The sequence below is a fragment of the Mustela erminea genome, chromosome 19, assembly GCF_009829155.1.
Source record: "Mustela erminea isolate mMusErm1 chromosome 19, mMusErm1.Pri, whole genome shotgun sequence".
NCBI lineage: Eukaryota > Metazoa > Chordata > Mammalia > Carnivora > Mustelidae > Mustela > Mustela erminea.
Genome location: NC_045632.1, coordinates 44,150,326 through 44,176,114, shown reverse-complemented (window position 1 = coordinate 44,176,114; position 25,789 = coordinate 44,150,326). Strand labels below are relative to the sequence as shown.

Here is a 25,789-nt window from a genome sequence, read left to right as displayed (position 1 = left end):
CGTGCTTGAAGTGGACCTCCCAACCTCAGTCAACCCCTCCAACGACTGCCCCCAGCGGACAGCTTGACTGCAACTTTACAAGGGATCCCAAGCCTGAACCACCCAGCTATACCACTGCCGTATTTCTAATCTTCAAAAACTATGTGAGGTAAATATTTGTTATTTTAAGGCCACTAAGTTTTGGAGTCATTTGTCATATAGCGATAGATAACTAACACACCCTTGAACCCAGTACTTCCGGGGACTTATCCTCCAGGTACAGAAATATCCCCTACTCTCTAAACTCTCAATATCCAAATATAGCTACTGCTATATCAGTTACATTTTGGGATAAATCCCTTACTAACCAAAGTTTTACTACTCACTCCCACAAATTTAAGAACCAAATACATTCAGATAATATGGGTTCCCTGGTCTACCTGAACTTGGAAACCAAAGAGTTTGGATAGCACATGTGTAAAAGGACAAATTACAAGATTATTCACCATACCATCCTTTATAAGGGCAAAAGATTGTAACAACAAAACTGGGAGGAGTGCTTATTTAATTATGGCCACACAATGGAAACACATAGTTGTAAAAAAAAAAAAAAAAAATAGAATGTTTTCTCTGCATTTATATAGAAAGATCTCCAGAATATATTGTTTAATGAAAAAAACCAGCAAGGTATAAAGTAGTATGCATAATATGCGGTCTTCTTTTATAAAAGAGAAAAAGAATATGGGTTCATATTTGCTTCTATTTGCATAAAGAAACTCTCAAAAGATTTACTAGAAAGGAGTGAAAGTGATTACCCCTTTTGGGAAAAGGGGTGGGAACTGGGTTCATGGGGGACAAAAAGAAGAGTAAGATTTTCCACCTATTAACTTTTTATTCTGACCTGTGAACCCTGTGAATAAATGTATTACCTTTTAAGATCATGAGGATTTCTAACATTGCTGAAAGCATAGCACAATTACCACTCAGTTGAGTTTTTCAAGTAACATATAAAAATTTAGAAATAATGAACTTACACAACTCAATACCCAAAAAACGAATAATCCAATTAAAAACTTGACAGAAGACATGAACAAACATTTCTACACAGAAGACATCCAGATCGCCAGCAGACACAGAAAGACACTCCACATCACTCATCATCAGGAAAATACAAATCAACCTGTCAGAATGGCTACAATGAAAAAATACAAGGAACAACAGGTGTTGGCAAGGATGTGGAGAGAAAAGAACCCTCTTACACTGTTGGCAGGAATGCAAACTGCTGTAGTCATCGTGGAAGGTAGTATGGAGTTTCCATAGAAAACTAAAATAGAACTACCCTAAAATCCAGTAATCAAACTACTGGGTAAGAATACCCAAAGAAGGGGTGCCTGGATGGCTCAGTGGGTTAAAGCCTCTGTCTTTGGCTCAGGTCATGATATCAGGGTCCTGGGATCAAGCCCCGCATCGGACTCTCTGCTTGGCGGGGAGCCTGCAGAGGAGTAATCCTCTCTCTCTCTGCCTGCCTCTCTGCCTACTTGTGATCTCTGTCTGTCAAATAAATAAATAAAATCTTTAAAGAATACCCAAAGAATACAAAAATACTAATTTGAAACAATATATACACCCCTCCACTTACAACAGCATTATTTACAATAGCATAACTGTGAAAGCAGCCCAAGTGTCCATCCATAGATGATTAAATAAAGAAAATGTGGTATAGGGGCACCAGAGTGGCTCAGTCAGTGGAGCATGTGACTCTTTCTTCTTAAGATTTTATTCATTTATTTGACAGAGAGAGAAACCACAAGTAGACAGAGAGGCAGGCAAAGAGAGAAGGAGAAGCAGGCTCCCTGCTGAGCAGAGAGCCCAATGAGGAGCTTGATCCCAGGACCCTGGGATCAGGACCCCAGCTAAAGGCAGAAGCTTAACCAACTGAGTCACCCAGGTGCTCAAGCATGTGACTCTTGATCTCTGAGGGTTGTAAGTCCAAGCTCCACACTGGGTGTAGAGATTACTTAAAAATAAAACCTTAATGTCCAAAAAAAACCAAACAAACAAACAAACAAAAAAAAAAACCTTAAAAAAAAAAAAAAAAGGAAGATGTGGATGCACAATGGAGTATTATTCAGCCATAAAAAGAATGAAATCTTGCCATTTGCAGCAACAGGGATGGAACTGGAGTATAATGCTAAGTGAAATACGTCAGTCACAGAAAGACATACCATATGATTTCATTCATATGTGGAATTTAAGAAATAAAACAAACAAAGAAAAAAAGAGCGGCAAAATAAGAAATTTTTTTTTTAATGAGGATAAAAATTGTATTTTTTTAAAATTCTATTTTAATTTCAGTGAGTTAACATACAACGGTACATTAGTTTCAGGCGCACAATATAATGATTCAACAATTCCATACATCATCACAACAAGTGTACTCCTTAATCCTTACCATCCATTCAACTCATCCCTCCACTCTGGTAACCATTAAGTTTGTTCTCTCTAGTTAAGAGTGTGTTTCTTGATTAGTTTCTCTCTTATACTTTCCCTTTGCTTGTTTTTTGTTTGTTTGCTTCTTAAATTCCACATTTGAGTGAATCATATGGTATTTTTCTCTGACTGACTTATTTCACTTGGCATTATACTGTCTAACCCTATCTGTATTGTTGCAAATGTCAAGATTTCATTCTTTTTTATAGCTGAATAATATTCCATTGTGTATATATACAACATCTTCTTTATCCATTCATCAGTCATTGGACACTTGGGCTGCTTCCATAACTTGGCTATTGTAAATAATGCTGCAATAAACATAAGGGTGCATGTAAGCTTTCAAATTAGTGTTCTTATATTCCTTGGGTAAATACCTAGTAGCGTGATTACTTGATCATAAGACAGTTCTATTTTTTAATTTTATGAGGAATCTACCTACTACTTTCCACAGTGGTTGCACCATTTGCATTCCAACCAACAGTGCATAAGGGTTCTATTTTCTCCATATCCTTGCCAACACTTGTTTCTTGTGTTTCTGGGGGGAGCTGAGTTGTAGAAGTTCTTTATATATTCTGGCTAAACCTTTATCAAATATGTCATTTGCAAATATCTTCTTCCATTCAGTAGGCTGCCTTTTAGTTTTGTTGACTGCTTCTTTCACTGTGTGTAAGTTTTTTATTTTGATGAAGTCCCAATAGTTTATTTTTGCTTTTATTTCCCTTACCTCAGCAAAAGACGACTGCCTCAGAAAGTACTGCCTGTGTTCTCTCCTAGAACTTTGATGTTTTAGGTCTAACATTTAGATCTTTTTTTTTTTTTTTTTTAAGATTTGTTTATTTATCAGAGAGAGAGAGAGAGAGAGAACACAAACAGGGCGAGTGGCAGGCAGAGGGAGAAGCAGGGTCCCTAATGCAGGACTCGATCCCAGGACCTTGGGATCATGACCTGAGCTGAAGGCAGCTGCTTAACTGAATGAGCCACCCAGGCATCCCTCACATTTAGGTCTTTAATCAATTTTGAATTTATTTTTGTGTATGGTGCAAAAAAGTGGTCTAGTTTCATTCTTTTACATACAGCTGTCCAATTTTCCCAGCACCATTTGTTGTAGAGACATTCTTTTTCCCATTTTATATTCTTTCTTCCTTTTATGAAGATTAATTGACCATGTAATTGTGGGTTTACATGTGGATTTTCTATTCTCTTCCATTGACCTATGTCTATTTTTGAGTCAGTACCATACTGTATTGATTACTACAGCTTTGTAATACACTTTGAAGTTGAGAATTATGATACCTCTGGCTTTGCCTTTCTTTTTCAAGATTGCTTTGGCTCTCTGGGGTCTACTGCAGTTCCACACAAATTTTGGTATTCTTTGTTCTTCTAGTTCTGTAAAAAATGCTGTTGGTATTCTGATAGGGACTGCACTAAATATGTAGAATGTTTTGGATAGTATAGACATTTTAACAGTATTTATTTTTCAAATCCATGAGCATGGTATGTCTTTCAATTTCTTTGTCATCTTCAATCTCTCTCATCAGTGTTTTTTTTTTTTTTTTTTAAAGATTTTATTTATTTATTTGACAGACAGAAATTGTAAGTAGGCAGAGAGGCAGGCAGAGAGAGAGAGGAGGAAGCAGGCTCCCTGCTGAGCAGAGAGCCCGATGCGGGGCTCGATCCCAGGACCCTGGGATCACGACCCGAGCCGAAGGCAGCGGCTTAATCCACTGAGCCACCCAGGCGCCCCACCATCAGTGTTTTATAGTTTTCTGAGTACAGGGCTTTCACCTCTTGGGTTAGGTTTATTCCTAGATATCTTAATATTTTGGAGGCAATTGTAAATGGGGTTTTTTTCTTAATTTATCATTCTGCTGCTTCATTTTTAGTGTATAAAAGTGCAGCAGATTTCTGTGCACTAATTTTGTATCCTGTGGATTTTACTGAATTCATTGACCAGTTCTAGCAGTTTTTTGGTGGAGTCTTTTAGGTTTTCTATATAGAGTATCATGTCATCCACAAATACTGAAAGTTTACTTCTTCCCTACCAATTCAGATCTCTTTTATTTCTTTTAGTTGTCTGATTGTTATGGGTAGGATTTCTGGCACTATGCTAAGTAAAAATGATGAGTGGTCATCCTTTGAGTATGATGTTTGCTGTGGGTCTTTCATATCCAGTCTTTATTATGTTGAGCTACGTTCCCTCTAAACCTATTTTGTCAAGAGATTTTATCATGAATGGATGTTATACATTGTCAAACGCTTTTTCTGCATCTACTGAAATGATCATATGGTCCTTATCCATTCTCTTATTGATGTGATATATAACATTGATTGATTTGTCAATCAAATCATGCTTGTAACCCAGGACTACATCCCATTTGATTGAGATGAATCTTTTTTTTAATGTATTTTTGAATTTGGTTTGGTAGTATTTTTTTTGTTTTGAGAATTTTTCATCTATGGTCATCAGGAATATTAGCCTATAATTCTCTTTTTTATGTGTCTTTATCTAGTTTTGGTATCAGGGTAATGCTGGACTCATAGAATGAATTTGGAAGTTTTCCTTCCTTTTCCATTTGTTGAAACCATTTAAGAAGAATAGTTATTAATTTTCCAAGAAAAAGACTCTTAACTATAGAGAAAAAACTGATAGTTATCAGATAGGAGGTGGATAGTGGAATGGGTGAAATAGGTGATGGGGTTTAAAGAGTAGACTTAACATGATGAGCAATGAGTAACATAAGAATTGTTGAATCGGGGCGCCTGGGTGGCTCAGTGGGTTAAGCCACTGCCTTCGGCTCAGGTCATGATCTCAGGGTCCTGGGATCGAGTCCCGCATCGGGCTCTCTGCTCGGCAGGGAGCCTGCTTCCCTCTCTCTCTCTCTCTCTCTGCCTGCCTCTCCATCTACTTGTGATTTCTCTCTATCAAATAAATAAATAAAATCTTAAAAAAAAAATACTCTTAACTATAGAGAAAAAGCTGATAGTTATCAGATAGGAGGTGGATAGTGGAATGGGTGAAATAGGTGATGGGGTTTAAAGAGTAGACTTAACATGATGAGCAATGAGTAACGTAAGAATTGTTGAATCGGGGCGCCTGGGTGGCTCAGTGGGTTAAGCCACTGCCTTCGGCTCAGGTCATGATCTCAGGGTCCTGGGATCGAGTCCTGCATCGGGCTCTCTGCTCAGCAAGGAGCCTGCTTCCCTCTCTCTCTCTCTGCCTGCCTCTCCATCTACCTGGGATTTCTCTTTGTCAAATAAATAAATAAAATCTCAAAAAAAAAAAAAAGAATTGTTGAATCACATTATCGTACAGCTGCAACTAATATAACACTGTATGTTAACTATGCTGGAACTAAAATAAAAAAACTTTTTTTTTTTTTTAAAGATTTTATTTATTTATTTGTCAGAGAGAGAGCGAGTGAGAGCGAGCACAGGCAGACAGAGTGGAAGGCAGAGGCAGAGGGAGAAGCAGGCTCCCCGCGGAGCAAGGAGCCCGATGTGGGACTCGATCCCAGGACGCTGGGATCATGACCTGAGCCGAAGGCAGCTGCTTAACCAACTGCGCCACTTTTAAAAATTTAGTAACAATGATAAACAACTAAAATACTAAAACTTTCAAAGTCATAAGTACTTAAAACATGATTCTCATTAGTTTCTTCTCTGCTTAGTTATCCTGACTATACTGCCTAGAAATTATCAGTGTTAATTCTGTGTTCTAATTTATTGTAATTATTATTTGAAACAGTTATAAAATTTCAGAGCTCAAAAGGAAAAAGAGATTAGTGGAGTCCAATGTTGGTCTCCACACAACCTCCTGGTGACTTACCAAACAAGACTGCTAGACCCCACTACAGATCTATCAAATCAGAACTCTGTTGAGGTTGAGGTAGGGCATGAGGTGGGGCATGGGATGGGGGTAGGGGGCTAGACCTCACAAACCATAGTTAAAACAAAACAAAAACAAAAGAACAAAATATTCCTAGGCTGATACTGACATAATCCCTGCCCCCTTGGACACACATGAGGGAAGTAGGATTCGAAGAGATGAAGGAAACTTTAGGAAGATCTGAGAGCAGTGGAAGCCAGAACTACAACTTTGAACACTCATCCTGGAACCCTTTGTTCAATCTTCCTTTTTCAACTCCTGGTGCTGTAGCTGACAGTGAAGGACCCAAAAGAAACAGGATGTACTATAACACCATATATATTCAAGGTTTCCCTTTTGTCAAAATGGGATTCAAACTAACTTGCATTAAGTTCTTCCTTTCCTTTCACCCAATGTCTACTTAAGTTTTGCTTTTCCTCTCTTCATTTTTCAGTTGTGGAAGACAAATATACATCTGGCTAATGTCTTGTAAAATATTTTGTATATTTTATACTTTTCCCAGAACAGGAGAATAAACTTTCTGTCCCTGAAACTGACAGCAGACTAGAACAGGGGTTGTGAAACTATGACCTATGGGCTAAATGCAGCCTAGTACCTGTTTTATAAATAAAGTTTTATTGAAATACAGCCACACCTCTGCATTTTCATACTGTCTGCCACTGTTCTCTTGCTGCAACTGCCACGTAGTTGTGACAGTATCTGGCCCTTTGCAGAAAATGTTTGCTGAACCTATTATAAAATCATGAAAATTATCCTCTGTCATTAAGGACAGAGATGGTAATAGGAATCTCTTTTTAGTTATGTTGTAATGATGATATCATGACACTCAGTTCTTCTGGTGGAGGTGATAATTAGCAACAAATAACTAAATGGTAGGGAGGAGAAACATAAGAATAACAAACAAAAGATCTGCAAGCTAGATATCCAGGACCTGACTGCATGATAAATATTATAGATATATGAAATGGGGGAACCACCTTGGCCCTGAATGGTGACCCAGTGAGACCTTGCCCTGCCTCTCAACCTACCTGTTCTGCCAGCCAGGCAATATGCTTGACCTCCTTGCTGCTTCCGGCTGTACTGGTTGCACCAAGCATGGCATTGAGTTCAGCCAATACCTGTGGGAGGAGAGCCATTATGTTGGTGTGGATAGCTACGAACCAGGAGTGTGCTGTGGCTGTATCCTTGCAGCGCAGGATCAACGTGTTCCTGCTATCAGGAGAATGTAGTTCTATCAATCTGTGTGGAAAAAGAAAAAAAAAAGTAAGCTAGATCAGAAGCCATCAAACTTGCCAGAGTGTAACATACATAACTGGAAATCTATTTTAATTTTACATTCCAGAATAGAGATACTTTCTCTTAATTCCTTAGGGCCTAATTTCAGAGAAAACCACATATGGAAAGATAATCATCAGAAAGACTAACTGCGGGGTCTGCTCTTTCAGTGTGTTAATGAGATGACCTAAAATGAAGGAACCTATTGTATGGTCTATAGTAAAACGCCTCACTTTGCTTTAATTTCCATGTCAAAGAAGCGGAAAGCGTGCTTGTTGAATGTCATAGGCACATTGTAAAGAAGGAACTGATACTTTTTTAAGTACTTAGAAAATTCGGGTATAAGGTATTGCTAGGTAAATAAATGTGACTGCCAAATAGTGAACTGAAATTTCCACCAAGTGGGATAAAGAAAAGAGAAAATGATTGAAGAATATGACTCTTTATGAAACTCTGAAACTTGTTTTTTAGGGCCTGTATAACATTATGTGATTAAATCATCCACTGAGTCATAGTAGAAAAAGACTTAAGAAATCTTCAGCTCTGTGACTGTTATTTGTTAATGCTCCCCTGAGAACAATCTAAACTTCAAAAGTCACCTTTAGGAACTTGCTAACTTTCTTTACAAGTACACTAAACAAATTTTAGAAAGCAATTTACTGGGGTGCTGTTTGCTGTTTCGGTCAAAGTTTTTGCCAAGATGAGTTTAAGAACTCAAAAATAAGTGAATAACATACATACACTGCTGTGTTCTAACAGTGAACATATGCGTTTTTCAAAAAGGAAAAAAGATAAAATTCTTAGGAGTGTTTCTCATGGTTGGCTAGAAACTGACAAATTGCCACTGACCAGGTACAGATCGTTTTATTTTTTCATCTTTCTGAGGAGAGATTTTGCTGCCTTGACACACTGTCATGGGCACCTGCAGCACCTGCCAAAGATACGCAGTTTATGTGAATACTAGCGTGCCGGGCTTGAAGCCTGCACACCTTTCTTTTGCCACTTGTCTAAGCCCTTTAAGATTTCGAGTATTTCAATTTACCATATTAGTATGGCAAATATTCATTGTCATTTCAGCTCTGGTCAATCTATCCTTTCTTAAGTAAACATTTACTGTGCGTCTACTATATGCCAGCTCCAGTGAGACACTGACATTGGAGATACAGTGGAGATAGAAAAAAATAGTCTATATGCTCATTGGACCTACTGTCCAATGGGGAAGGCAAAAATTCAACAATTAATATAATTACCAGTTACAAAAAGTGCTCCTATAAAGAAAGGACTGTAATAACTACTATGAAGTTCTTGTCTAAAGGAGGCAAGGTGGGAGGAGCAAAGCAGGACTGCAAGGGAGGCCTCTCCACCTCGAGGCACACTTACCCAGGTAATGCCATGCTTTGAAACGGGTTATAAACACTTCTACCTGATACTTATCAACTCACCTATCTAGTCACCTGCCATCCCACTTGAATTAGTCACCTAGCTACCTGAAAGGTCTATCCATGTTTTAAATGCCTTCAAAGTTCTAGGGAAATAGCCAAAAGGCCAAGAAATTCTAGAAAATAGTCACAACATAAAATAAGATCTGGGAATAGTCTGAAGCCCATCTTAGTCAGAAAAAATGTTTTATTTTATTTTATTTATATTTTTAAAGATTTTATTTATCAATTGTCAGAGAGTGAGAGAGAGAGAGAGTATAAGCAGGGGGGCAGCAGGCAGAACAGGCAGAGGGTGAGCAAGGAGCCCAATATGGGACTTGACTCCAGGACCCTGGGGTCAAGACCCGAGCAGAAGGCAGCCATCCAACAAACTGAGCTACCCAGCAATCCCTGAAAAAAATCTTTAGATAGCAAGTCGTAAGCAATTTGAGCTATTTGCTTTTGTTTTGTTCTTCTGTGAAGGGTGCGAAATTTGTTTAATATTCTTTCTCTCCCTCTCCGGCCCCTCTAAAAAAAAAGGTAAAAAACCACCTAAATGTCCACTGATGGAATGGATAAACAAACTGTGGTATTATACAAAGAATTGAATATTATGCAGCCTTAAAAAGGAAGGAAATTCTGACACATGCTACAACATGGATGAACTTTGAAGACATCATGGTAAGTGAAACAACCCAGTCACTAAAGGAGCAATATTTTATGAGTCAACTTATATGAAGTAGGTAGAGTATTCAAACTCATAGAAACAAAAACTAGAGTGGCAGTTGCCAGGGGTTGGGAGGACAGGGGAATGGGGAGTTGTTTAATGGGTACAGAGTTTTAGTTTTGCAAGATGAAAAATTTCTTGAGATTGTTGTACTATACTTAATACTACTTAGCTATACACTTAAAAATGGCTAAGATGGTAAATTTTATGTTATGTGTATTTTTTTTAAAAGATTTTATTTATTTATTTGAGAGAGAGACAGTGAGAGAGAGCATGAGCGAGGAGAAGGTCAGAGGGAGAAGCAGACTCCCCATGCAGCTGGGAGCCTGATGCGGGACTCGATCCCGGGACTCCGGGATCATGACCTGAGCCGAAAGCAGTTGTCCAACCAACTGAGCCACCCAGGCGTCCCTATGTTATGTGTATTTTACCACAAATAAAAGTTGTAATATAAATTGGAAATAATCTTATGTTGGGATGTAAAATGGATTACGGTAGGAAGAGATATGGCCTAGGGAAATTTAATTGGACCCAAGAATGAAACTACACAGAGTTCACCAATAGGACAGACTCCTACACAGGAGGAATTTCTCCATCCTAAAAGCCCAACAAAGGTAGAAAGAGAAAGATAAACAGATCACTTAATATTCATATTAACTTCTAATTTGTCCTCTATGTTATTTTATCATACTCTTCTTTTTTTTTTTTTTTTAAAGATTTTATTTATTTATTTGACAGACAGAGATCACAGGTAGGCAGAGAGGCAGGCAGAGAGAAAGAGGAGGAAGCAGGCTCCCTGCCAAACAGAGAGCCCGATGCGGGGCTCAAACCCAGAACCCTGAGATCATGACCTGAGCCAAAGGCAGAGGCTTAACACACTGAGCCACCCAGGCGCCCCCATACTATTTTTTTTATGTTATTTTTCACTACATCAACGGTTGCTGTCATGATCCTTAGGATATCTGTTGGCTAAAAAATTGGTTATATTCTCTAGAAGAAAAATAGCTATTCATTTGTTATGGGAAGATTTAAAATGGTACATTATACTCAATAACAATAAAATATTGCACTAAAAGGCAGAATCACTTCTGTGCTAATTCTTTTGATGAGTTAAGAATTATATTATTCAGAGCAACTGCTCAAATAATCATTAAAGTATCCAAACTGATTTTAAAGTTACTTAATGACAAGTAGTTACCTGTAAAATTCGATGCTAGATTATTAATATGTGAATACAAACCTAAAGCAAGTTGTTGTTTCTCTATTATTTATACTAAATATACTATTTCTTTTAAAAAATTATTTATTTATTTTTAAATAATATTTTATTTATTTATTTGACAGAAAAAGAGCACGAGCAGAGGGAATGGCAGGCAGAGGGAGAAGGAGAAGCAGTCTCCCTGAAGAGCAGGGGGAGCCCGATGTAGGACCAATGACCTGAACTGAAGGCAGTTACCCAACCAACTAAGCCACCCAGGTGCCCCTATTATTTATACTAATCTTAAAAGAAAAAGTATTTCCACTATTTCTAGAACTTCCTATATAACACAGCAATTGAGTGCACACATTTCATCTACTTCTTTCTGAAATCCCACTAAAAACACTTAAAGGGGATTTAAAAAAACTTAATAGACTCTTTTACCAGTATTAGGTTTACATAAAAAAATTGAGTAAGAAGTAGAGAGAACCTCCAAACACCCCACGCTGTCCCTCCATAATACATCCTATTATTAACATCTTGCACTGGTGTGGTCCATTTGTTACAACTGATGAGCCAGCCAATACTAATACAACACTATTAACTAAAATCCCAGTTCACTCTTTGTGTTGTATATTCTGAGTTTTGACAAATGTATGCCATATATTTACCATTACTGTCCTCTACAGAATCATAATTTCACTGCTCTAAAAATCCTCCGTGCTCCACCTATTGATTTCCCCATCACTCAGGCCCTGGCCCTGATGCCTGGCAACCACTAATCATTTTCCTGTCTCCATGGAATCATACAGCATGTCACTTTTTGAGACTGGCTTGGCAATATGCTTTTAAGTTTCCTCCGTGTCTTCTGTAGCTTGAGAGCTCAGTTCTTTCCTTCTTCTTCTTCCTTTTTTTTTTAAAGATCTACTATTTATTATTTTTTAAATTTAAATTTAGGGACACCTGGGTGGCGCAGAGGGTTAAACCTCTGCCTTTCGCTCGGGTCATGGTCTCAGAGTCCTGGGATTGACCCCCACATAGGGCTCTCTCTCAGCAGGGAGCCTGTTTCCCCCTCTCTCTGCTTGCCTCTCTGACTCTTTGTGATATCTCTCTCTCTGTCAAATAAATAAATAAAATCTTTTAAAAATTAAAAAAAAATTTAAATTCAATTAATTAACCTATAATGTATTATTGATTTCAGAGGTACAGGTCTGTGATTCTTCAGTCTTATATAATACCCAGAGCTCATTACAACACATATCCTCCCCAATGTCCATCACCCATTTATCTCATCCCTCCACCCTTCTCCCCTCCAGCAACCCTCAGTTTGTTTCCTATGATTAAGAGTCTCTTACGGGGACGCCTAGGTGGCTCAGTTGGTTGGACGACTGCCTTCGGCTCAGGTCATGATCCTGGAGTCTCGGGATCAAGTCCCGCATCGGGCTCCCAGCTCCATGGGGAGTCTGCTTCTCTCTCTGAACTTCTCCTTGCTCATGCTCTCTCTCACTGTCTCTCCCTCAAATAAATAAATAAAATCTTAAAAGAAAAAAAAAAAAAAAGAGTCTCTTATGGTTTGTCTCCCTGTCTGGTTTCATCTTGTTTCACTTTTTCCCTCTCTTCCCCTATGATCCTCTGCCTTGTCTCTTAAATCCCACATATCAGTGAGATCATATGATAATTGTCTTTCTCTGATTGACTTATTATGCTTACATAATACCCTCTAGTTCCACAGACATTGTTGGAAATGGCAAGAATTCTTTTCTCGAAGGCTGCATAATATTCCATTGTGTTGTGTATGTGTATACCGTATCTTCTTTATATATTCTTCTGTCAATGGACATCTGGGCTGTTTCCACAGTTTGGCTATTGCGGACATTGCTATTATAAACACTGGGTGCATATGTCCCTTCAGATCACTACATTTGTTTCTTTGGGGTAAACACCCAGTAGTGCAATTGATGGGTCATAGGGTAGCTCTATTTTCACCTTTTTGAGGAGCCTCTATACTGTTTTCCAGCGTGGCTGCACCAGCTTACATTCCCACTGACAGTGGATGAGAGTTCCCCTTTCCCTGCATCCTTGCCAACATCTGTTATTTCCCAACTTGATAATTTTAGCCATTCTCACTGGTGTGAGGTGGTATCTCATTGTGGTTTTGATTTGTATTTCCTTGCTGCTGATGTTGAACACTTTTTCATGTGTCTGTTGGCCCTTTGGATGTCTTCTTTGCAGAAATGTCTGTTCATGTCTTCTGCCCATTTCTTGACTGGATTATTTGTTCTTTGGGTGTTAAGTTTGCTAAGTTCTTTGTAAATTTTGGGTACTAGCTCTTTATCTGATATGTCACTTGCAAATATCTTCTTCCATTCTGTTGGGTATCTTTTGGTTTTGTTGACTGTTTGCTTTGCTGTGCAAAACTTTTTTCTTGATGAAGTCCCAATAATTCATTTTTGCCTTTGTTTCCCTTGCCTTTAGAGACATGTCTAGGAAGGTTGCTGCTGCTGAGGTCGAAGAGGTTGCTGCCTGTGTTCTCCTCCACGATTTTGGTGGATTCCTGTCTCATACTGAGGTCTTTCATTTATTTTAAGTCTATTTTCGTGTGTGGTATAAGGAAATGGTCCAGTTTCATTCTTCTGCATGTGGCTGCCCAATTTTCCCAATACCATTTGTTGAAGAGACTTTTTTCCATTGGATATTCTTTCCTGCTTTGTCAAAAATGAGTTGACCATAGAGTTGAGGGTCCAATTCTGGATTCTCTATTCTGTTCCATTGATCTGTGTATCTGTTTTTGTGCCTGTCTTAATGATGACAGCTTTGTAGTAGAGCATGAAGTCTGGAATTGTGATGCAACCAGTTTTGGTTTTCTTTTTCAACATTCCTTGGGCTGTCCAGGGTCTTTTCTGGTTCCATACAAATTTTAGGATTATTTGTTCCAGCTCTGTGAAAAAAGTTGCGGTATTTTGATAGGGATTGGATTGAATGCTAGATCGCTCTAAGTAGCATAGACATTTTAACAATATTTGTTCTTCCAATCCATAAGCATGGAACGTTTTTCCGTTTCTTTGTGTCTTCCTCAATTTCTTTTGTGAGTACTCTATATGTAATGTTTTCTGAGTGAGCGCTCCTTTCTTTTTATTAATGAATAGTATTTCATTGTCTGGATGTACCAGTTTTTTATTCATTCACCTACTGAAAGACTCTTGGCTGCTTTCAAGTTTTGGCAATTATGAATAAAGCTTCTATAAACATTTGTGTGCAGGTCTTTGTGTGAACATAAGTTTTCAACTCCTTACGGCTAAATACCAAGGAGCATAGTGCTAGTTCATATGGTAAGACTATGTTAAGCTTTGTAAGAAACTGCCAAGTTGTCTTCCAAAGATGCTGTACCGTTCTTCATTCCCACCAACAATGAATAAGAGTTCCTGTTGCTCTGCATTCCTCTCCAGCATTTGGTCCTGTCAGTGTTTTGGATTTTGGCCATTCTAATATGCATACAATGGTATTTCATTGTTTTAATTTGCAATTCCCTAGTGATATGTATGTTGAGCACTTTTCATATTCTTATTTGCCATTTGTATTTCTTCTTTGCTGAGGTGGCTGTTCAGATCTGTTTCCCATTTTTAATTGGGTTGGCTTGTTACTGTTGAGTTTTAAAAATTCTTTGCCTAGATACCTGGCAAAACAGTATTTCTGGGTTTGTCTGTGAGGGGTTTTCTAGAAGAAATTAGCATTATCAAAAGACTGAATAAAGAAAATGTCCTTTGCCAGTTCAAGTGGGCATCATCCAATCTGCTCAGAGCATGAATATAACATTTCAACTGGTAGAAGAAGGGTGAATCTGCTCTTTGCTTGAGTTGCTCTTGCATACTAGCACTCTTGGTTCTTGGGCCTTGGAACTCAGACTGTATTATACCACTGGCTTTCCGGGTTCTCCAGTTTACAGAAAGCAGATCATGGGATTGGCCTTCATAATGGCCAATGCCCGTTCCTATAATCTAACTCTCTATCCACCCACCAATCCGTCCATTCATTCATCTATCCATCTCTCCTACTGGTTGTTTTCCTGGAGACCCTATTATATAGTGTCTTTTACAGACCAGAAGTTTGTAATTTTCATGAAGTCCAACTTTTATTTTTATCAATTTTTTCTCTTATATAACATGCTTTTGCTGTTGTATCTGAGAAGTCATCACAAACTTTAAAGGGGATTGGTTGATTGATTTGATTTTTTTAAAAAGAATTTGTTTATTTATTTGACAGACAGACATCACAAGTAGGCAGAAAGGCAGGCAGAGAGAGAGGGGGAAGCAGGCTCCCTGCTGAGCAAAGAGCCGGATGCAGGGGTTGATTCCAGGACCCTGGGATCATGACCTGAGCTAAAGGCAGAGGCTTTAACCCACGGAGCCACCCAGATGCCCCTGATTTGATTTTTAAGATTTTATTTATTTATTTGTCAGAGAGAGCGAGAGAGCACAAGTTGGGGGGCAGCAGATAAAGGGAGAAGCAGGATCCCAGCTAAGCAAGGAGCCTGATGCGGGACTCAATTCCAGGACCCTGGGATCATGACCTGACCCAAAGGTAGATGATTAACCGAATGAGCCACCCAGGTGTCCCTTGACTGATTTGATTTTAAGTAATTTCCGCCCGGAATGTGGTGCTCAAACTTACAACCCTGAGATCAAGATCCACCAACTGAACCAGCAGCCAGGTGCCCTTAAAGAGGACTTTCAAGAGCATAATTCTACAATAGAGAATCAACGAGCATAATTCTACAATAGAGAACAGGAGAAAAGCAACTACAACAGAATTTTGGAAGTGGCAAACAGACAGAGGAGTTAAATGACTTAGCAGACCTAAGAAAAGTGGGGAGTAAAATCCCAGTACATCTGTGTTGCAGAATCCTGAAGCGGATGGGGAATCAGAGGCACCAGTTAACCTCTGCAAGTGGGAGTAAAGCACAGAGCTAAAATAAAGAAGCTGGCTGCAAGTCTGTTCCAGCATTCCCCACACCCTGCAGCCAGTGACTGCCCCACCCTCAACCCAGCGAAAGATTCATACCCACTCTCATCCACTAAACTGAGCAGAAGAGCCAGTGATATCCCTACTTCAGTCCTTACCATCAGGCTAGTTGTTTGGGCTATTTATTTCCACCTGGCTGCTTTGGCACTGTAACCAGCTCAACATCCTTTAAACATATGCTAAAAAGTTCAGTCGCAAAACCATGATGAGAAATTTTTTTCACTCCTCCTACTGACCTACTTAGTACTAAAGATAGGAATCTGCTCATCCTTCCCTAGGCACAAAACGTTCCACCTTCTGAAAAAGCCTTTACACTTCATACTGTTTCTGGGACAGTCTCTCAGACTCCGTTGACACAGTCTAGACTCTGAAAATCCTGATGTCAGGGATCCTAGTTATCAATAAGTAGAAGAATGGAAAGTAAATCTGTTACAAAATGAAACTAAACCTCATTAAACAGGGTAAGATACTGGGACTACTAAGCTGGAAAAAGATGAAAACCGACAGCAAATTAGTTCACAAGGCAGGAGCACCAATTTTTCATGAAAAGAGAAATTTAAGTGTTTCTTAAGAAGGACTGTGAAATCGAAAACTAACTTAAAAGAAACTGAAAAGAAACTCCAAAACAGGACTGATGATTCTAGGCTCCAGAAGACTTTGCCTTTGGAGAAGGAGCCCCAAAATCTTGATAAAGGGGACAAAGCATTTCAGAAGGTCTACTGCTATTTTAAAAGAAAAACTCAAAGGAAAACTCTGGTAATAAAAATTTGAAGGCAGTCTGCCAGTAATTGTTTGGGCTCACAGGAGAGAGGAGGAGACAGCTACAGTGTGAAGAGTTTTGGCCTCTAATCAAACCACTGAGGATTTCCTGAGAAATGCAAGTACATTTTGATCAGATGAATCAAATCAATGTTTAGGTACACTGGAACATAGGATTCTGTAAGTCTAGCCTGCTTATTTCTCCTTTTAGTAGTATTTGACTTAACTTATATGTTTAATTTAATAATAATCGTACTGTTTTATATGTCATGAAGCCAAAATTTACCTTTTACATGGAAAATAGCCAATGTGAAGACGACTAAGACTTCCTGAACGAGTTCAAGCTAACAGCAAATATTTCTGGAAAGCAGCATTTAAGAATACCTTGTTATTACTAAACACACTGCCTACAGTACTGTTTGGGAAGGAATGGACTCATGTTCCCTGGACTTCAACATTATTTACTTAGCTTCCACTTCCCACAATGAACTGTTTAGAACTAGCAGAAGACCTAGTGAGGTCTTGAGATCTCAAGCTGGAGGAAGAGAACAAACTTCTTCCTCCTCCTTACTTACTCATACTGATGGTCAGCACTTTTTTTCAGCTCCAGTCATTGAAACTAAACCAAAGTAGTAAAACAGAAAAAAAAGATGTTTCCCTCTCATGTCAAGTAAATTTTGGTTTAGAAAGTGAAACCTTTAGGGGCGCCTGGGTGGCTCAGTGGATTAAGCCGCTGCCTTCGGCTCGGGTCATGATCTCAGGGTCCTGGGATCGAGTCCCGCGTCGGGCTCTTTGCTCAGCAGGGAGCCTGCTTCCCCCTTTCTCTCTCTCTCTGCCTGCCTCTCTGTCTACTGTGATCTCTCTCTGTCAAATAAATAAATAAAAATCTTTATAAAAAAAAAAAAAAAAAAAAAAAAAAAAAGAAAGTGAAACCTTTATATTGAGATGAAGGATGATTCACAAAGAGATTCTACTACACACCATTGGAATAGTTAGTATTAAAAAGACTGATAGCACCAATGTTGGTGAGGATGCAGAACAACGCAATCTCTCATATACTGCTGGCATATTTAACTTATCAGTAACAGCATTCATTTAAATGGCACAATCACTTTGGAAAAAAAGACTAACATTTAGAAAACTAAACTTTTTTTTAAAAAGATTTATTTATTGGGGCACCTGGGTGGCTCAGTGGGTTTAAAGCCTCTGCCTTAGGCTCAGGTCATGATCCAGGGTCCTGGGATCGAGCCACGCATTGGGCTCTCTGCTCGGTGGGGAGACTGCTTCCTCCTCTCTCTCTGCCTGCCTCTCTGCCTCCTTGTGATTTCTGTCTGTCAAATAAACAAATAAATCTTAAAAAAAAAAAAAAAAAAAGATTTATTTATTTGAGAGAGAGAGCCAGTGTTGGGGGAGATGGAAAGAGAGAATCTCCAGCAGATTCCTGTTGAGCACGGAGCCTGACAAGGGGCTCAATCCCATGACCCTGAGATCATGACCTGGGCTAAAACTAAGAGTTGGACGCTTAACCCACTGTGTCACCCAGGCACCCCAGAAAACTAAATTATTTGACCCAGCAATTCTACACTTAAGAATTTACCGAAGAAAAATGAAAATGTAAGCCTACAAAGGGTTGTACAAAAATATTCATAGTAACTTCATTAACTCTAAACTGGAAGTAGCTCCCATCAACGGGAAAACAGATAATGGAATAGTGATCTATTCAGATAACACGACATCATTCAGCAATAAATATATGCAACAAGATAAACAAATCCTCAAAAACCTCACACTGAGTAAAAGAATTCTACCACAAAAGAGTACATATGATTGCATTTATACAAAATTTCAGAATAGTTAAAACTAATCTATAGTAGAAAGTCAGAACAGTAGTAGCTTTTGAAGATGGGAGAAGGAACTGAGTGAGAAAGGGCACAAGAAAACTTTCCAAGGTGAAGGTAATATACTACGCCTTGATAGGCTCAGGTTACATAATTGTATGCATTTGTCCAAGTTTATGATTTGTGCATTTTATTATATGTAAATATTTTCTTAAAAGAAAAAAAAATGAAACACTGAACTACTTACTTATATGCATGCTTAAGTATTTAGAAATTATGCTTAAGTATTCACAAAGTGAATTTACAATTCACTTTGAAAAGTATCAAGAAAAATTAAAATGGAATAACAGATGGATACATGGGTCATCTGTGCTAAAGAAAGTATAGTAAAATATTAATGGTAGAATCTAGGTGGTGGGAAGAGTATTGAACATAGGATTCTTTGACCCTGCTTTATGTTGAAAGATTATGCACAGTAAAACATTAGGAAAAAAGTAAAGAATGTTGGGAAACCACATGCCTACCAAGGGCTTAAAGAACAAAGCCATTTTCCACATTAGGAAACATCTAGGCTTAGTTCTTGCTCTGGGTTTTACCAGAGACTACGTTGAAGATTAAAATTTTCAAATAGAAATATGGTTACATAAAACTGCAACTTGATAAATGTTTTGCTCACAGATGTCCTAACAAAACTTATTTTTACTGTTCCTACAATGGACTGTTTTTTTCCATGGCTTTAAATGTTGCAGCTGTGTTACTTGTCATGACATCTTCCTGAGAAAGAGTTGAGATAAATTTAAGGATCAAAGAGTTCCAAGTGATTTTATAGATGTTATCTTATTTATCCTTGAAGTAGTTCTAAAAGACTAGTTGAGCAAGCACTATTATGTCCATTTTATAGACAGAGAAAACAGGACAGAGAAATTAAGGAACTTATTTAAGGTCATAGGACACAAATGGCACCTATAATAATAGTATACTAAAAGCTTACTGTGCCAATTTTATAATCATCTTCTTATTTAATCTGCACATAAGCTTTCATTTTATACAGCAGGAAACCAAGACTTACAGAAAACAAATAACTTGGCGAGAGTTACAAAGCCCATCATCCTAACTTCTATCTAATTAGCTAATGGGTTTTGAACACTTTTTCTGTTAAGACATATAGGATAGATGGTCACATTCCTGTGGACATAACTGAAGTTATGCACAATTTTGCCAGGTGCTGGTAATTCCACTGTTTCTCTTTTTCTCCAGAAAGCACAACAGAATGCAAGTAAAAGTGATATAGAAATAACCTTGAACCTCTTCCAATTTATATTTTATAAAAAGCAAATTATCTACAAATTTTAGTAATTCAAGTAACATGAGAAATAAATTACTTTCCAGTATTAAGACTAAGAACCTGCAATAGTCTCAATCTTCTAAAACTTCTCCTTGTATAGTACACCATGTCTCAGGAGACTGGCCGTCTTACTGAAGAGCAAGGTGTGATACGATTCTAATAACCTAAACTGCCCTCTCCAATTGGTTCTGAAGACCTATTTCAAATGTGATCATGCACCAGATGTCTCTAGCATTTAGCATGGATGCTACAGAAAATGCAGCCCCAGATTTTAATGAAGGCCAAGGTTAGTGAGTTCTAGAAGACGTCTAAGTAGAAGATAAAGTAGCACAATCTTCAATCATATAGTCATATCACCTTCCTCTTTTATTTTTTCTAATGATTTTTTAAAAGATTATTTATTTATTTATTTGACAGATAGAGATCTCAAGTAGGCAGAGAGGCAGGTAGAGAGAGAGAGAGAGAGAAATAGAGGAGGAAACAGGCTCCCCGCTGAGCTGAGAGCCCGATGTGGGGCTCAATCCCAGGACCCCGGGATCATGACCTGAGTGGAAGGCAGAGGCTTTAACCCACTGAGCCACCGTCGCCTTCCTCCTTTAAACCCTCCACTCCCATACCTGAGTCCTGTAGAAACTTTATAATACTTTGCCTTTTTCTCTAATACCCAGCTATATCAGCAGTACTACACGTGTTAAAAGCCCAACCCTCACTGTGATATTAGGAGATGGGGTTTTTGGGAGGTGATAAGATCACGAGGGCAGGGACCTCCTTACTGAGAGAAGTGCTCTTATAAAAGAGAGCTCTCTAGACTCTTCCGCCATGTAAGGACACACCAAGAAGACAGACATCTATGAATCAGGAAGCCGACCCTCACCAGATACTGATTCTGCCAGCATCTTATCTTAGACTTCCTATCCTCTACCAGAACTATGCAAAATAATGTTTTGGAAGGGGCAGAAGCCACCCAGTCTATGGTATTTTGTTATAGCAGCCACAATAGACTAAGACAAGAGATATCTATTCTCATTCTCAGAAATGATTTACAATGAAGAGACTTAGCCTGAAAATATTCCTGTCTGACAACAAGTTGGCAAATTTAGTTGTTGTTTGTTCTTTATCACATTGTTTCTCTAGTCTAGTTCTTTCTTTGTGGCCCCTACTAATTATTTTAAGTCTGTGATTAACCAAAAGCTTTACATAAATGTATCTCATTTGAAGAAAAAAAATTAATTTTGATTCAAGAGGCAGAGGTGACTACTTACTTTACAAATTAAATTCTTACTTCATGAAAAAAATAGAGCAATTCTTTAAAGACCAAGCTGTGCTGTATTTAGATATGATTTAACATGCACACAATCTTTTACAAACAAATCTATATGTAACTTGAAATAATTTCTATAATATCTTAAACTTTTTAAAAAAGGCAAACAAAAACAATACAAATATACAGAATATAATTTTCAAAATGTGTATATAGTTGGCAATTAAGATTTCTTTAAGCTCCTCTTTTTTCTTTTTTTTAAATTTTTTTTATTTGAGAGAGAGCATGAGAGGGGAGAAAGTCAAAGGGAGAAGCAGACTACCAAGGAGCTGGGAGCCCGACGCAGGTCTCAATCCCGGGACTCCGGGATCATGATCTAAGCCGAAGGCTGTCGCTCAACCAACTGAGCCACCCAGGTGCCCTAAGTTGCTCTTTCTTAAGAACCTACTATGTGCCCGGCTCTGTGCGAAGGACTTCATATGTATTGTCTCATTTAATCTGCATACTGAATTAAGCATTATTATCCTTCTTTTTAATTCTTTTTTTTTTTTAAGATTTTTTTTATTTGACAGACAGAGATCACAAGTAGGCAGAGAGGCAGGCAGAGAGAAAGAGAGAGGAAGCAGGCTCCCCACTGAGCAGAGAGCCCGATGCGGGGCTCGATCCCAGGACCCTGATACGTTGACCTGAGCCGAAGGCAGAGGCTTTAACCCACTGGGCCACCCAGGCGCCCCCTTCTTTTTAATTCTTAAAAAGGATTTTATTTATTTATTTGACAGAGAGTGTGTGAGAAAACACAAGCAGGGGGAAACGGCAGAAGGACAGGGAGAAGCTCCCTGTCGAGCAAGGAGTTCAACTTGGGCTCAATCCCAGGACCCTGGGACCATGACCTAAGCCAAAGGCAGACACTTAACCAACTGAGCCACCTAGGTGTCCCTATCCTTCTTTTTTTAAAAACAAATGAGGATATAGTGATTTATGGAGGTGAAAGTATTTGCTCTGAGCCTTCTTTTCAGCAGCATACCCTAATCAGGATTGTCTAATTTCCATGAGAAGGTCTCGGTGACTGCAGAACTCAACTCGTTAGTACCATACAACATATTACAGAGCAAGATCTTTAATGTCTTTATGGCCTAAAATGCCCAATGTCAGGGCGCCTGGATGGCTCAGTTAGTTAAGGGTCTGCCTGTGGCTCTGCCCCTCACCTGCTCATGCTCTCTCACATTCTCTCTTTCTCAAATAAATAAAAAATTCTTTAAAATGTCTAAAATCACTCAACTTCTTGCTGTCTTCTTGTGATCTATCCATCCTGACTGGGCACCTCGCTGTGCATTCAGATCAGAAGACACCATGAAAGTGAAAGTACACTATAAAAAGTCTGGTCCTTGTCTATGTCTTTGGATAAGTTCATCTCTCTCCTTTTTCCCCCTAATCTCTAACCTAACACTAGGTTTACCAGTACCCGTTCATGGAATCACTGAAGACAATCATCACAGAACCTGACTGGCTACAGAACTACAAGGGACAGGGGAACCTGGGTGGCTCAGAGGGTTGGGCCTCCGCCTTCGGCTTGGGTCATGGTCTCAGGGTTCTGGGATTGAGCCCTGAATCAGGCTCTCTGCCCAGCGGGAGGCCTGCTTTCCCCTTTCTCTCTGCCTGTCTCTCTGCCTACTTGTGATCCCTCTCTCTCTCTGTCAAATAAATAAATAAAATCTTTAAAAAAAAAAAAAAAGGACTACAAGATACATAAGAAATTATTTAATCCAACTCCCTCTTTTTACAAATAAGAAAAGTCAAGTCAAGAGACGCCAAATTGCCAGGTCACATTGCTAGTTGATACAGCCATATCTATAATCAAACATCTGACTCCATGTTAAATACAATATACAATATACGGAGTTTCCATCTGAGGGGACATTTAAGATTTCTTTAACAAGATTTTTAAAATTATAAAGAAATTTCTTAGTGAGAAAAGTACTAACACTCCAGGAAAGTATAAAATGAAGAGCAGAAGCCCTTTCTCTCCTACCTTCTAATCTTATTTCACTCCCTGCAAGTAACCACCATTAAGTTTCTTGTATGTTTGTCCCATATTTTTCTTTTTTTTTTTTTCTTTTTTTTTTTTTTTTAAAAGATTTTATTTATTTATTTATTTATTTGACAGACAGAGATCACAGTAGGCAGAGAGGCAGGCAGAGAGAGAGAGGAGGAAGCAGGCTCCCTGCTGAGCAGAGAGCCCGATGTGGGACTCGATCCGAGGACCCTGAGATCATGACCCGAGCCGAAGGCAGCGGCCCAACCCACTGAGCCACCCAGGTGTCCCTGTCCCATATTTTTCTATATATGTATATGGGCCTATATGTGTGAAGTAATTTAAATATGGAACCCCCAAAATTATTTTCTCATCTCGGGGTGATGTTTCCCTCTGAATAACGTAGTCAACAGTCATATTATTAAAAATATGCATAAGTAATTTTACAACATAACCTTAAGTTTGTAAAGCCTTAAGTATGATATTCTCCTTAGGTACAGCTCACCTGTTTTCCAGATCCGGCATGCTTAGGTTTCTAGCAGCAAAGCACATTTTGAGAGGGATGACCTTCCTGTCCTTGGTGCTGTTCTGATGTTTTGGAGAACCAGAGTCCTCACTGCCACTAAAGCTTGGTGACTGAGGAGATGCACCTTCCCATGGTAGATCTGATACTAATGATGGCTTCTTGATATATGGTGTAACTTCTCGGATGAATTTAACTACAAACAAAAATCAAAGAAGAAGGTCACTGATTTTGCTTCCTATGAAAAATGACAACGAAAATACACACATTCATGTAATAGCTGCCAGGAAGTGAAAAAAGATGCTAAGTTAAAGAGCCAGCACACAGAATTTTAGGATTGGAGGGTATTTCAAGGCTACATAACCCAAGTGAAAAGCCACTATTGTATTCTAAAAGTTTAACTTCTGAGCTTTTGCATGTATTTTTCCTTCTGCTCAGGACACTCCTCTCTCTATGTAACTGGTCAATTCTACTTCAGAGTCACCTCCTCAGCAAACTTTCCTGTCAGCTCTCTAGGGTATTACCAATACACCACTGTAACAACCTCTTAGCACCCTGTGTTGTAACCCTTTGCTAATATTTCCATTTACCTGATGGGTCTGAGTTCTTCGAGGGAAGGAATTATGATGTATTCAGCTTTAGTACCCAACACCTAAGGACAGTGTGGGCTCAGTACACGTTTGAAGAAATGAATAAAGAAACAAATGGGGGCATCTGGGTGGCTCATTTGGTTAAGCATCTGACTTGGGCTCAGGTCATGATCTCAGGGTCCTGGGATTGATCCCTGCGTTGGGTTCTGTACTCAGTAGGAACCCTGCTTCTCCCTCTCCTCCTCCTCCTCCCCCTGCTTGTGCTTTCTCTCTCTCAAATAAGTAAAAAATCTATAAAAGAATCCCCGAGTTGCCAAAAACAAACAAAAATGAACAATTAAATACTTGAATTATTTCTATAGCTGACCAGCCACAAATGAATCTCCTGGTGACAGAATCAGTACCTCCTGAGACAGGGCCACTTAGCTTTAGACAACTCAACATTCAGAAAATTCTTAAAACTTCCACCCACTGGTTTACAATCTACTGAAACCATACAGAAAAAACTTAACCTCTTTCACATGAGAACACTTCAGTTATTTAAAAACTGAGATTATTTCTCTTTCTTTTTTCCCAACTAAGCTAAATATCTCTAGTTCAATTCAATTCAGCTCAAGCAATATTTTTAGCTACCTACCAACTGCCAGGAATTAGGCTACCCACTAAAAATATAGTAACAAATGAAGAAGCATGAACCCTGCCCAGTCTAATAAGGGAGACAACTACATAAAGAGATCATTATAGATTTGAAAACAAATGCAAAAATAAAGTGTATTCAAGATAAGGTATACTGATTAATGGTAGCCCCAAATTAAAATACAGCTTTTAGTAGATGGCAAACTTTTTTCTTTGTAAGTTCAATTTTAAGACTTGTAAAACACTTCTTTGACCTCAGTTATAGCTGGCAACTGCTGTCATTTGGGGCAAGGTGTTTTTGTTTCAAAAAACAGATAAATTATTAAAATTTCAAGTGGCATTAAAAATGTAAATAGTCGAATGCAGAATGTAGCCATCATTACCTCTGCTATCATGATGTATTACATCAGTATTCTACTTTCCTCTCAAATTCTAACATGGGAGGGTCATTTGAGTAGTATCATGGGAATTAAAAAACTAGAAAGATATGATCATTATCAGTGCTTATATCATAATAGTATTAATATTCTACAGCAGTGGAAGATTTACAAGCTGGGGCACCTGGATGGCTCAATCAATTAATTGACTGACTCCTGATTTTAGCTCAGGTCATGTTTAACCAAATAAGCCAACCAGGTGCCCCTAAAAGATTCTATAATAAAACACCTAGATTCCTAGCAGTCCAATTCCCATCTCTGGAGGCAACCATTACATGGTCTTCCAGACATATGCTAGATATGCTAGGCCTATGTAAAAATAAACACATGCATGTACATACATATACATACATACACTTCACGTAATGATGAT

General features: G+C 38.6%; 1 protein-coding gene across 1 annotated transcript in view; it reads right to left on the bottom strand.

The window, feature by feature from the left end:
* The window catches only part of SNTB2 (syntrophin beta 2), a 114,268-nt gene that overhangs the window by 39,325 nt on the left and 49,154 nt on the right, over positions 1–25,789 (bottom strand). The window contains exons 2-3 of the mRNA XM_032324985.1: positions 23,736–23,949; positions 7,387–7,597 (exon numbers count right to left, since the gene is read on the bottom strand). Coding sequence (XP_032180876.1) covers positions 7,387–7,597; positions 23,736–23,949 — 425 coding nt within the window. The remainder of the gene's footprint in view (positions 1–7,386; positions 7,598–23,735; positions 23,950–25,789) is intronic.